The sequence below is a fragment of the Eleutherodactylus coqui genome, chromosome 11 (genome assembly GCF_035609145.1).
Source record: "Eleutherodactylus coqui strain aEleCoq1 chromosome 11, aEleCoq1.hap1, whole genome shotgun sequence".
NCBI classification, from domain to species: Eukaryota; Metazoa; Chordata; class Amphibia; order Anura; family Eleutherodactylidae; genus Eleutherodactylus; species Eleutherodactylus coqui.
In genome coordinates this window covers 7725192-7739672 of record NC_089847.1, presented here as the reverse complement: position 1 = coordinate 7739672, position 14481 = coordinate 7725192, and the positions used below count along the sequence as shown (strand labels likewise).

The 14481-nt window shown below is 50.0% G+C and overlaps 1 protein-coding gene across 1 annotated transcript in view; it reads right to left on the bottom strand.

Moving 5' to 3' along the window:
- SLC9A5 (solute carrier family 9 member A5) overlaps positions 1-14481 on the bottom strand; it is a 74243-nt gene that overhangs the window by 14350 nt on the left and 45412 nt on the right. The window contains exons 8-13 of the mRNA XM_066583856.1: positions 11667-11756; positions 9797-9867; positions 8832-8961; positions 3635-3723; positions 3307-3433; positions 384-548 (exon numbers count right to left, since the gene is read on the bottom strand). Of these exons, the coding sequence (XP_066439953.1) occupies positions 384-548; positions 3307-3433; positions 3635-3723; positions 8832-8961; positions 9797-9867; positions 11667-11756 (672 nt within the window). The remainder of the gene's footprint in view (positions 1-383; positions 549-3306; positions 3434-3634; positions 3724-8831; positions 8962-9796; positions 9868-11666; positions 11757-14481) is intronic.

Below are 14481 nucleotides of genomic sequence, written 5' to 3'. Positions count from 1 at the left end.
GCTTGTAAATACATGCGATCTGATGTTTCCACTCACTGAGAAAGTCGACCCGGATACAAGAACCTCTCAATATTATAGATCTCGCTGCCAGAGGCGCTATAAACACCCTAATAAACCACCCGCAGCACAAGGAGCGGCTCCAGTTGTGTCCGCGGCGCTGACCGAGGAAAATATAGGAAGACATGGGGCAGAGCGCATCATGCCAGCGTGGAGCTAGAATGTATCAAGTCACAGCGATACATCACATTGCTACATATTCGATACATTGTTACATATTAGATACATTGTTACATATTCGATACATTGTTACGTATAGCAAGGGTGGAAGCAGATCTTCGGCACAATCAGTCTTCCTCTCATTGGGCCCATCATCCCAGCCTTACCTTCTTCCGTCCATCTTTCTTCACCCGGGACTTGGAGGAGCAGATGTTGTGCTTGGTGGATTTGAAGGACTCCAGTCTACGCTTCATGTTCTGCTGGAAGACCTCTTTTTCCTGCCGCTCCTGCTCATCCTGCGTCATGAAGTGGCGGCTGTAGCTGGCTTTGCACTGTAACGAGATGATTCGTTGTGAAGGTCAATTCAATAACGGACCGTTTCAGCACCCGGCAGTATCGCCCCATCGGCGCGGTGGCTACGAGAAATACATGCATCCATTAAGGTCTCTGTCACACTGGCGATTGCGATATCGCCGCGAGAAGGTCGCAGCAAAATTGCAGTTTTCTTCAGATGTTTTTTGAGCGTAAATGATGCTTCTTCTTGTGAAACATCGCGCATCCCCGCCGCCTGCGATAAAATCATGCGATTTCTTGCGTGAAAGTCAATAGACGTTTTCTAATGTTAAAAACGCATTGCATGAAAATCGCTAATCCGTGCGATGGAATAAAAAGGAGGCTCCGTAGGGAAACACGGGCTAGAAAGAAAAAAAATCATAAAACGCAGACAGATAGCACATGCCGCCATTTTTTTTTCACACCACATCACATGAGTGAAAACATCGCAAGGTAGAATGAAACCAATAAAAATCATTGGTTTCACAATTCTGCATTTTCATTCGCTCTCACATAACACGAAAATCTCACGATTTGAAGGAGGACGAGACTCTGGCACATCGCTGCTATTTACTCATTTACTTGGAATCCCCGATGAATTAATAAAGCGTCCTATGCCCAGATTCAAGCTAGGAGAGAAGGACCTTACACAGTTTACCCAAGCCCTGGTCCGGCTGAGGGCGCTATGCTAGAGACTCCCTCCCAACCCAGAATGGGAATAGAACTGCAAAGTCAAGAGCCGTGGCTTTCAAGCGAGACCAGAACCACAGTGGTAGCCCCGTTCTAGCTACCAGCAGGTTGAAGTGGGACCTGCATGTACTATACTTGCAGCTGTCACTTCAAACCATGCAGAGTAGAGCGGGGCCAGTGGGTGACAAGCAGGGGAAGAAGGACAAACTGTAAGTATCCTGTGTTTCTGGAAGCCTTCAGATGACCCCAAGACAGGGGTAACATGGACTTTTGACCATGATAACACCCCCCCCCCCCCCCCCCCCCCCCCCCCCGCATACTTGCTCTCCAATTGTCACACATATGGGTCTCTTTTTGCCAATAGATAAGCACTTGCCCAACTAATCAATCTTCTGTGCCTAACTAGGCTTGTTACTGACTCTACAACCCAGTTGTTTAACCCCTCGGAAGCCAAGGTTAACGTCAACAATGGCACCTCAGGGATTTGACAAAAAAAAACAAAAAACTAAAAAAGTGTTTTAACTTTTTTCTGTTACACAATGTATTATTAGTGAAAAAAAGAAGATAAAAAAATTGCAGGAATAGCTGTTTTATGGTCATCTCGCCTCCCAATAACAGGAATAAAAAAAAAAGTCGTAGGTGGTTATGGCCCCCTGCACATGGGTGGAAATTCTGCAGCGGGATTTCCCGCAGAATTTCCGCCCGTGCCCGCCTGCATAGGATTGCATTGCAATCCTATGCAGACGGCCGCGATTTGTCAAATCACAGCATGTTCTATTTCTATGGGTTTCGCAGAGGCCCGCACAGAAAGGTCAGTAGTGACGGGCCGGCTCCTCTCTGCACAAGCGCCGGCTGGGCGGCAGCCGACACTTAGCAGAGGAGACGAGACGCCGGGAGCGGGTGAGCCGCAGGTCTCTGCAGGGGCACGGGTCCGCATCCCGCTGTGAGAATTGCGCCCTATTGCTGAGTATTCTTACACCCTTCTAAAAAATTTATAAAGTTATTCAATACATGATATCTGCCCCAAAATGAATTATTTGAACTACAACTCGTCCCACAAAATCTCACAAGTTGTTGCACAACATAGAATCAAAGCTATAGAAGCTATGACGACTGGAACGCAGAGGGGGGAAAGAATGTTGCTGATCCTTACGCTGGCTCCACGCGGGCAAACGCCATTTTTCAGGAGAAAATTGCTGCAAAATCGCATCTTCATTCACTGCGATTTGTGAGCGCGAGCCATGCCATTTTTGGAGAATAATCTCGCATAAGTTAATGGGATTTTGTAATGTTAAAAATCGCATTGCTCCGCGCGTTTGTAGCGTTGCGATGAGATAAAGAGACGCCTCCATAAGCGTACATGGGGGATCGCAGAAAGGTAGAGAAGTCACAATCTGTGAACACATGGCAGATGGGAATGGAACCGTTGTAAATCATTGGTTTCATATTCTGCTTTTTTACGGACTATCGCAGCAGGCGAAAATCGCACGATTTTCTTGCCTGTGTGGAACCAGCCTTAAAGGGGTTTTCTAGAGAAATACAACTGATGATATATCCCCTCAGGAAAGGTCATCAACAGTTAAATCGACTGGTGTCTACCATTCAGGACCCGGACTGAGCAGCTGATTGGGCGACTGCTGTCAACACCAAAACAGAGCATCAGCCGCTGCTCCGACCCCTGTGTAGTGGGCGGTGCTTGTAACTGCAGGTGCAGCCCTCACTGACTGCAAAGGGACCCAGCCGGCGAATGGCAAGCAGCAGCCACTACACTGGGGTCAGAGCTAAGTGTTCCCACTTCATTCCCCATGTGTTGTGGCGCTGGCAGTGGTGCCTGATTAGCTGATTGGTCAGAGTCCCGAGCAGTGGACACCAGCTGATCAATTATCGAAGACCTATCCTGAGTGTACTTCATCAATAGTATTTCCCTGGAAGACCCCTTAGAGCCTAAAATTAGTTACATCACTTAGAGGTTAAAATGCAGTTTTGCGCTAAATATGTTTTCTTGAAGCATAAATTAAAAATGTGACTAGTAGGAAGCTAAGAGGTATTTTATAAAACATAGCGCACCATCCTGCGTGGTTTGTAGAGGCCGCCCTTCAGCACATGGTGCATAACCGCATCTTCTCTGTCCCTCCCGCTGCGCACAGTGTCGATGGCCTGAAGATCCAGACACGCTTTGCTCCCATTTTCCCGCCTGGGATGAAAAAAAAAAAAAAAAATATATATATATACACACACATCACATAAAAAGGGACATTAATAGATGTAGGGAGTTCCTGCAATGATTGAGTGATGTCATGTGATGATGTCACTAGGGATTCCCCTCAGCAGATAGATGGAAAGACAAGGTACAGATGACTGAGCGATGCAAATAAGATGACTTATGGCTTCTTACAGAAGGTTGGTCACTGAAGTCTCCGACATGGACGCTCGGCTCGGCATGGAGGGTAACGATAGCTTATCCGGGGATACTATGTGACCTCCCTATGAGAGAGGGTTGTTCACAGGTTAGTGGGAAGGAGGTGAAGAGTTAGCAGAGGCACATCTGGGGGGATTTCTAAAAACGGACACAACATAAGAAGTACAGGAGACGTCTGCAAAAACCAAACAAAAAGAAAGATGGGGAACAATATACATCAAGTGCAAATATGAAGAAGAAGCACTTAAAGGGACCCGCCATCACTTTTTATAAACCCCCGCCATGATGCTACAGCACTTGCCAACTGCGGCAGACTCAGGTTTTGTCCAAATTGCTGGTGTGTTGTATCGCACAAAAAGAATACTTTTATTGTAACGTCTGCAGAATGCAAATTGGGTCTCTGGAGTCCCCCGGGCGGTCCCAGAGGTCCCAAGTCAATAGTGTCACCGTGCCCAGTCGAGGTAGACTGGCAGGTCCAAGGGTGGGTGATATCACTAGCAGCGCTGAAATCCCACGCATGCTCCACCCATCTTACTTAAACAGTAGGTTATACACATGCATAGTGAACCCCCTTCACAGGTAAGTAGGTGCAGGACAAGTCCTCGGAGTGAGGTGTTTCCAGCACATGCAGAATGAAGCCGAGGAGGATGCGTGAGCACATCTACCGGCAAAGGGGGATGGATGGAGCAGGCACGGGACTTCAGCGCTGCTAGGGATGACATCAAGCACCCGGGAGCTGCCAATTAACTAGAGATGAGCGAGTATACTCGCTAAGGTACATGACTCGAGCGAGTAGTGCCTTAGCCGAGTAACTCCCCGCTCGTCTCTAAAGATTTGGGGGCCGGCGGGGGGCGGGGAGTGGCGGGGGAAAGCGGGGAGGAACGGAGGGGAGATCTCTCTCTCCCTCCCTCCCTCGCCCCCCGCTCCCCGCCACAACTCACCTGTCACCCCCACCGGCCCCCGAATCTTTAGAGACGAGTGGGGAGATACTCGGCTAAGGCACTACTCGCTCCAGTAATGTGCCTTACCGAGTATACTCGCTCATCTCTACAATTAACCTGTGGATAAGGGACAACTTGCAATTTTGGTACAACCCTTTTAAGGTTTTCTCCCCAGACCACCCCTTTTTAATTTGGGGGAGATGCTAAAATGCTTGTAAATCTCAATAATACGATTCTCCGTGTAAATGAGCAGTTCTGGAGACCCTTCCCCGATCCCTCTCCATTAGTGCGCCCATCCTCCGCTCCGCTCCCGGCCCTGACTCATTGTCCATCTGGCCAGGATATCTATTTTTGAGTTGGTATATTTGGGGATGGACCGGCACGGTTCCTGCCGCACAGATGCAGGATTCCTGCCCGCTCAGCGCTTTTGCTGATGGCTTCATCTTCTGAATCACCACAAATTCCAGGTGTTCTCATTTTTACGCTTTTGTGTTCCGTTTTGGGTTTTTCCTCCCATTGAAATGTTCTGCAAATATCTAACGTACTTTGTGCTTTAATTTCTCACAATTGTTCCATTTTTCGCCATCATGGAAACGTATTCAGAGGCTGAACACCACAAGGACTGAGAGCTGCTCACAGCTGATGGGTTTGTTACAATGTATCCTGATGGGCAAGCTCCTGAATACATGGACATCACTGACCCCCCCTTCATCCGGATCCCAGGCTGATCGCTCTTACTTCACTACTACATTCTAGCAGACCCTCAGCTGTGGACAGTCTGACTGTGAAGCCTGGAGATTCTGGAAGTGCTGAGGAACTGAAACCAAAAATGAGAAATTTGCAGAACATGTCATTATACAAGGTGTAATCGAAAAACCCGGATCTGGCGCCATATCTCACTACTATGTCCTATAGTGAAATGACAGTAGGGTACTTGAATAGGAAGGTGTGGATGTGCTACATGATAGCATGGTGCACGGCCCCTGGGGAAATGGATTTCAATTTTGTGTTGTGGCCCTAGAGACCAAAACCTAACTGCACAATTAAAGAGTAGAATGTAAGAAGCAGCAATCCGCTTCCGCGTCTCTCTAAGTTCGGTGGGACGGCTGCGATGACTGAAGTAAGGACAGCTTACTCGAAGTGGCTCCTCCACGCATGGAGCCGTTCCACAGTGAGTCCAGGGCCAACGCCATCATTGTGGGACTGTGATAGTGAAGGCGAAGCGCCAATTCTGTGTAGATGCGATGCAGAATACTAGTAAGAGCACGACCCAATGGGAAGACGAGGCAGTTGTCAGCAGTTGGAATTTGGCACGATCGCCTCGTCGGACCTGTGCTCATTCCAGGGGTGTTCAACGCGGATCAGTACCTGGATCTCACGCAGATGACGGCGGACCGCGTCCTGGATGATCGGCCCCCATGACAGCAGAAGGAGCCTCTTCTAATACATTGTCCTCATTTCAGTCATCGCAGCAGCCGCACGGGACTTAGGAAGATGCAGAAAGCAGATTTTTGCTCCTTATGTGCTGCGCTTCAACTTTGCAGTTGGGTTTTGCTCTCTACCTTTTACAGGGGCCACAACATGAAATTTTGACAGGAGTCCCTGTGCACCATGGGGAACCCCCCCCCCCCCCCCCCCATCCACTCCCCCTCGCCCTGTAATGCAGCAGGCCCTGGCCCCACCTCCACAACATAGCGTGGAGACGCAGCACTGCTGTCATCAACGCGCCGGGCGCCATTGTCTTTTCGTTCCCAGCCAGTGAGCTGAGAGCCACTGAGTCGAGGAAGAGTCAGCACCTCCATAACTTGGTAAGTCAGCACACATACTGCCTGAGGCAGACTTTCTGGGGACTGGGGGGCACTTACTTAAAAAGCAGCATAGGGGTGTAATTATTACACAGAACACCCCTCTACTGCTTTATAGGTATGGGTGTTTATCAACTGGAGGCATCTTCCTAATGGAGGGGTGGGGGGGGGGAGGGATTACCTACATACTGCGGGCATCTACCTAATGGGGCGGAAATTACCTACCTACTGGGACCATCTACTAATGTGGGGGCATCACCACCCTCACCCAATCCACCTCCCCCTCTTACTATGCGCGGCACCACGAGAGCGTTATTTGGGATACAGCTCCGTGCTGGAGGTGGCAGCGGCGGCTCCTATCTAACTTGGACCTAAAGGACATCTCGGCAGGTCACTTGGTTCCATGTTTCTGGTGGAACAATTTAAATCCCAACATTTCCACCAGAACAGCTGGTGCAGAAGGAGGGCGATCCAAGGAAGACGGGAAGGAGAATACGTCTGTGCTTCAAGGAGAAAAACTGGTGGTAAAAGACTGCAATATATATCATACATTGGCTTAACTGTTAGGGAGGGGTCAGATTAATACAGTCTTACAATTACAGTCGCCCCTTTGAAGGGACCGGAAGGCTGATGGAGCCCTCAGTGACCAGGAGACACTAGAAACATTCAAAGACCTGATCAGTCAGTGGAAAAAAATCCATCTGGCGTACAATGGTAAACAGGAAGAGGGGATATGAGGGGGATGCAGCTTCAGCAGAAGGGGATGCAGCTTAAGCAGGAGGAGGGGATATGAGGGGGATGAAGCTGCAGCAGAAGGGGATATGAGGGGGATGCAGCTTAAGCAGGAGGAGGGGCTATGAGGGGGATGCAGCTTAAGCAGGAGGAGGGGCTATGAGGGGGATGCAGCTTAAGCAGGAGGAGGGGCTATGAGGGGGATGCAGCTGAAGCAGGAGGAGGGGATATGAGGGGGATGCAGCTGCAGCAGGAGAAAGGGATATGAGGGGGATCTAGTTGCAGCAGGAAGGGATATGATGGGGATGCAGCTGTAGCGGGAAGGGGATATGAGGGGGGTGGAACTGCAGCAGGAAGGGGATATGAGGGGGGTGGAACTGCAGCAGGAAGGGATATGAGGGGGATGCAGCTGCAGCAGGAAGGGATATGATGGGGATGCAGCTGTAGCGGGAAGGGATATGAGGGGGATGCAGCTGCAGCAGATATAAGGGGGATGCAGCTGTAGCAAGAAGGGATATGAGGGGGATGCAGCTGCAGCAGGAAGGGATATGATGGGGATGCAGCTGCAGCAGGAAGAGATATGATGGGGATGCAGCTGCAGCAGGAAGGGATATGATGGGGATGCAGCTGCAGCAGGAAGGGATATGAGGGGGATGTAGCTGCAGCAGAAGGGGATATAAGGGGGATGCAGCTGCAGCAGGAAGGGATATGAGGGGGATGCAGCTGCAGAGGGAAGGGATATGAGGGGGATGCAGCTGCAGAGGGAAGGGATATAAGGGGGATGCAGCTGCAGCAGGAAGGGATATAAGGGGGATGCAGCTGTAGCGGGAAGGGATATGAGGGGGATGCAGCTGCAGAGGGAAGGGATATGAGGGAGATGCAGCTGCAGCAGGAAGGGATATGATGGGGATGCAGCTGTTGTGGGAAGGGATATGAGGGGGATGCAGCTGCAGCAGAAGGGGATATAAGGGGGATGCAGCTGAGGCAGGAGGAGAGTATATGAGGGGGATGCAGCTGAGGCAGGAGGAGAGTATATGAGGGGAATGCAGCTGAGGCAGGAGGAGAGTATATGAGGGGGATGCAGCTGAGGCAGGAGGAGAGTATATGAGGGGAATGCAGCTGAGGCAGGGGGAGAGTATATGAGGGGGATGCAGCTGAGGCAGGAGGAGAGTATATGAGGGGGATGCAGCTGAGGCAGGAGGAGAGTATATGAGGGGGATGCAGCTGAGGCAGGGGGACAGTATATGAGGGGGATGCAGCTGAGGCAGGGGGAGAGTATATGAGGGGGATGCAGCTGAAGCAGGAGGAGAGTATATGAGGGGGATGCAGCTGAAGCAGGAGGAGAGTATAAGAGGGGGATGCAGCTGAAGCAGGAGGAGAGTATATGAGGGGGATGCAGCTGAAGCAGGAGGAGAGTATAAGAGGGGGATGCAGCTGAAGCAGGAGGAGAGTATATGAGGGGGATGCAGCTGAAGCAGGAGGAGAGTATATGAGGGGGATGCAGCTGAAGCAGGAGGAGAGTATATGAGGGGGATGCAGCTGAAGCAGGAGGAGAGTATATGAGGGGGATGCAGCGGAGGCTCTGGCATTACATCTGGGAGGAAAAAAATATACATTTATAGAAAGCAGAAAAGGACCTAAAATCCCGAGGTGTAACATACGTCATTAACATACATGTAGCGTTGCCTCAGTTACCTGATCCGCCAGACTTAATGCGTCCCGAATATTCAGCTTATAGCAAACCTCCCATATCTCGTCCTTGATCCGATATGCAGATTTCCTCATCAGCAGCTGACTCAGGTACTTCTTATCAAACTGCTCCCACCTGGACAGTCCGAGGAGTAAAGCCCAACGAGAAAAACAGTTTAGAAGGGTCACACTGTGCTGCATTCTGCTGCGCCATCTGCCCGCTGACGTAATGGGCAGGGAAGTATGTGCAATACATAAAAAGATATTGTACCCCCCCCCCCTTTATACCCGCACTCTCTCCCATGTGATGCACATCAGTCTCTCTCGTCTGGTCAGAAACATTATGAACAGGGCGACAGATGTGCTAAATACACCACTGCAGATTCAGGCACAAATTGCACCAGAGATCTGCCTTACATGGTTAACCGGCGGTTTTAGGTACTTTCTGACACTCCTTATAACTTGTCCAACAAAGGGGGTGTGGCTTTGAGAAAACAGGGAGTGGCCTAAATTAGACATTTTGTACCAAAGTTTGCACTGTCCAACTATTAGACCATATTAGTAAAGCTGGATTCAGACGACCCTATATCGGCTGGGTATTCACGCCGAGCCGATATACGGTGTCCTCATCTGCAGGGGGGGAGGATGGAAGAGCCAGGAGCAGGAACTGAGCTCCCGCCCTCTCTCCGCCCCTCTGCACTATTTGCAATGAAAGGAGGCAGGGCGGAGCTAAATTCTGAGAATTAGCCCCGCCCCGTCTCGCCTCTCCCCATTGCAAATAGTGCAGAGGGGCGGAGAGGAGGCAGAGAGGGGGCGGGAGCTCAGAGCACTGCTCCTGGCTCTTCCAGGCTCCTCCCCTGCAGAGAGAGACGACGTATATCGGCTGGGCGTGAAAACCCGGCCGATATAGGGTCGTCTGAATCCAGCCTAAGTGTGTGTTACATATTCGTGCAATGTCAGGGGTCACTTACTTGTCTCTCCAGTGATGGTAGCCATGGTGACCAATTATGTCCTCAACGGCTGCCATAATGTGGTCAAAGGCCTGAAGATGAGAAAAAACATCAAAACACTTTCAAGACTACCAAAGTTTTTTCATGGAGATCCCATCATGTATTTTGTCCTAAAGGGGTCACATCAAGATACACAACCCCTCCCAGAATGCGGGGTCCGGGTAATCAGCTGACTGCCAGCGACACGGGGATGTAGTATTACTGGACGGCAGAGTTTCCGCTAGAACAGTAGCCACTTTTATGGAGCCGCCCTTTCTTCTGGGTCATAGAAGGGGGTCCTAATAGAGGGACCTCTGATGTTCACGTTGAAGTTATCTTTAGACAATCATTAAGCTTTATAGGTTAATCATATATCATATTATTGCACTGCAAAGGCTTTTCAGGCATCAAACCACTGAAGACCAACTTTTTGTAGCTGCTAATACACAAACGTGCCAAAAGTCATGGGAAAGGATTATTCTGCAATAATAATTTCCCTCTAGTCTGGCAATGTGCAGCAGCTCGATGTGGCATTGACTGATTAAAAACTTCTGGAGGGATGTTGAGGTGTCCGGATGCACCCCACAGCTCCGGGTATCTGTAGGTGCGGGGTCTCAGGTGTGAACGGACCTCTCCACCACATCCCATAAATGCTTGATTGGGCTCATGTCAGATCAATGTGCCGGCTGCACCAGTCATAGGACCTCTCCAGAATGTTCCTCCAACCAGTTCTGGACACCCTGGGCCCGATGGCATGGAGCATTATCTGCTGGAATATCCATCATTGTGGGGGGAGAGGAAGACTATGAAGGGCAGCAAATGGTCACCAAGCAGTGAAACATAGCAGGAACCGGTCAGTAAGGTGTTCAGGCGGACCAGTGGCCCAACCTATGCCATGAGAGCCCACCACCAGCATGGAGCCGCCACCAGCCTGCACAGTGCCTTGCTGACAACTGGGGTCCGTGGCTTCATGGGGTCTCCTCAACACATGAACCTACCATCAGCCCAAAACAATTAACGCGAGTCATCAATACCACACCCCATGCTGGCAGTCCTCTAGGGTCCAGTTAGCAACCTCACAAGCCCAGGTGGGGCGCTGTGCCCGGGGTCGTGGTGATAACAGAGGCCTCTGGTGGGTCATTTGCTCCCATATTCCATGGAAGGTAAAGTGGGGTATCCTATACGGAATGTGGATGTGATTTCTGCCGGAGTCGCTTGTCTGTTCACATGCAAAAGTCTAGGCAGATACCACCAATCATGAACGTTAAGCATCAGTAGGCGGCGTCTGCGCTGTCCACTATGGGTGGTAATGCCTTCTATGAGGTTAAATGCCCTCACAATTTCAGAAATGGAACGTCCCATCCGTCTGCCACCCGCTATCACACCTTGTTCCAAGTCCGATAATTCACATTGCCTCGCCATGAGAACGCTGGACAGTGTTCAGCCTCACTCACAAGATAACCGCTCACAACTTCTACAGTTAGGGGCGCTCCCGAGCCACCCCGAGGTAATGCCACTTCATCATCAATTTGCATACTACTATCCCAGGACTTTTGGCACGTCCTTGTAATTTGCAAGGCTACAAGCAGTGTCGTGCATCATCATCCACTATGAGACACCACCGGCCCTTTCGTAGCCATACCCAAAAATAACGGAGTATTCGGCATGCCATTGTGAGGTCTCATCTATGTGATATGCTCTTCGGCGCTCTCTGACATCTTTATCTCTACCCCCCATCTCCTTCCAACCACAGAAAAGCTGACCGGGCTCTGCGGTTTGCTGAGGGCACTTAATTAGATGGCACGGAGGATGAGGATGGTGGAGGAACAGCTGCTATGGCTGAAGATCTTACGTGCTCATGTAATTCCTCACTTAGCGTTGGCTTGTGGTGGTCTCGTCTCTTCACTTTCAGCCACTTGACAAGAGGTTTGATGGTCAGACCCTGAAATAGAAGAGAAGAGGAGGCCTTTTTTACATTTTAGCTCCAGTATCCGCTCCTGACAGGTCTAATCCATTTAGTCATAAAACTTCACCTACTACTGAGCTTTACGAAAACCTCCGATTGTTCTGGTTCACGTGAGGAGAACATGTGCTCTCCAGAGCTTCAGAGAGCAGCGACATCTGAAAAGCTCAGATAAAGGCTTCTCATAATACAAGTGCCGAAATCAGAGATGGAAAGGGACTTAGAGACACTAGTGAGCAGTAAGCTGAGTAATGACACCTAATGCCAGGCAGCTGCTGGAAAGCCTAAGATGGTCTTAGCTGAGGACCACTGGAATGCGCCAGCATTGTAGGATCTATTATGAAGCTCTAATAAAAGTACGACATGGATCAGCTTCACACAATGAGCATCATGAGTACGTCATGCAGAGCGGGGTGCAGGATGCATTTCGGGATGATCATCATAAAACACGATCTTCTTTTGATGGCCACTGATTTTTAACCCCGGAGTGCAGGAGAAAATCACGATTCGCATGGCCCTTAAAGTAAAAGTGCCTTACTATAAAAAAAAAACCAATATCGCAACGAGAGCTGCAGAGAATCATCTGAACAGACGGTTTGTAAGCCCTGAAGTCCTGAGCTTTAGCTGCGATCTTTCCATGCCCAACGGGAGGGACTGAAAATATGCATTGCTGGAGAGAGATGGAGGGAGTCCCGGGGGGAACCCCTCTTCATCTCTCTCTGTCTCTTCAGTGAAGGGAAGCCCGCCGCGGAGATGAAAGACGTTCCCCAAGGGCTTTCCTTCATCGCTGGGGACTCCCTTTCATCGCAGAGTGGATGCCGGGGTTCCTCCTGCTGGGGAATCCCTTCATTTCCCCTGCAGGGGAACCCTGGCATCTGCTCTGCTGGGGAATCCTTCCATCCCCCTTTGCCGCCCAGCTCGCAGTTTCCCATAGGAGTCTATGGAGGCTTCTGCGCTTAGTGCACCAAAGATAGGTCAGCATCTATATTTTCGCACAGCAGGTAATTTCAGTCGCAAGTTCCCTCATGAGCCCTAAGGGTGCATTCACACGTTGCTGATTTTTTGCGGATTTTGGTGCGATCCGTAGGAGATTTCACCCTTTCAGTTGAATTCAAATTGCAGAAGTGAAATCTGCTGCAGATCTGCAACCAATCAGCTACGTGTGAACGCATCCCAAATGTTGGATGTTAATCAGTGGTCTGCAAGCCGCAACTCCCAGCTCACTGCGGAAGCAACACTGATAATAGGTTATGGCCTTGTTACACAGAACGATTGTTCCAACGAGCGACAATGCCCGATAATTGTTCAGTGTGAACGCAGTCAACCAATGATAAACCGTTCATTGTTTATCTTATGGAGGCATAAAAATCATCATTGGCGCATTCGCTAATCGTTCCGTTTAAATACCGATCAGTCGTTCTCATTCACTTAAACAGTCAATGCGAACGACTGAACGATTTCTCGTTTGAACGAGTCAACGAGGGTCACAGCAGTCCAAAGCTACTGATCGCACCGACGTCACATCCAATGTGTCATCCGTGTCTGAACTAAGAAATCCCCTATAAGAGGGTTTTGTTTCGCTCCTGAGAACACAAGAGGTGCAGCACTGCGGCCTTTTCTAAGCGTTCCCTGCACAGCAGCGCAGCTGACCACCCGGCTGAGCCAGGGACTGCATCTACTTGACTAGGGCCACAGGAGACCCTCCTTAGTATAGACTCAATACACTGAACGATCACTGCATTTGGAACACCTACTCAAAAAATGGGTTGATCCACTTTTTTGGGCGATCACTGCCCCATGCCCACTGCAGCAGCTTCATCAGTTGGTGCCGATTTTGCGGATAAGTAGGAGCAGATCTCACAGCCCTTTCCAGCAGATCCCAAACATGTTCCATGGGGTTACAGTCCGGGCAGTTTGGGGGCCGGCAGTGAGGAGAATTTATTGTCGTGCTCCTACAACCACTCATTAATGATCTGAGCTCGAAGGTATAGTTCCTTGTCCTGTTGAAAGATGGCACTGTGGTCGGGGAAGACTTCTTGGATATAGGTGTGCAGATGGTCAGCTAGCAGGTCCCTGGAGCGTTCACCATTCAAGGAATGTGGTATCATGACCAACGGTTCTAGGTAATGCCGGGGAAGCGATCTCTGGACCATGACACCGCCAACACTGGCCTTTGGAACCCAACGGGGCACCAATGGGTTACGGCTTCACACCGTTTATGATGCAGACCTGGACATCCGTATGGTTCTGCAGGAAACAGGACTAGACACTGCAGATGACCTTCTACCACATGTCAAAGTTCATGAATGTATTTCCTGTGCCCATGCGAGGCGTTGTTGGTGAGGATGTGGGGTCATCATTGCTGGTCTTCTGCTGTTGAACCCCAGTCTATGCAAGGTACTCCACATGGTCCTTGTGGAACTTTGTCTACGTTCCCTGCTGTTGTACTGCTGGGTCAGTTGGTCCACTGTGGCACGTTGTTCCTGAGATACCGGCACTCTCCTCTAAAATCCACCATACGTGGCCTGCCGTTACATGATCTGTTGGATATCTGTCCATGCTTCAACCACTCTTGAAATCATGATTCAGGAACAGCCAACAAGTGCGACCGTTTCAAAAATCCTGCATCCCCTCCGGGCACCAACTATCTGCCCGCAGTCAAATCACCAGGTTTACCTATGCCTACTAAGTACTGCCTTCTGCT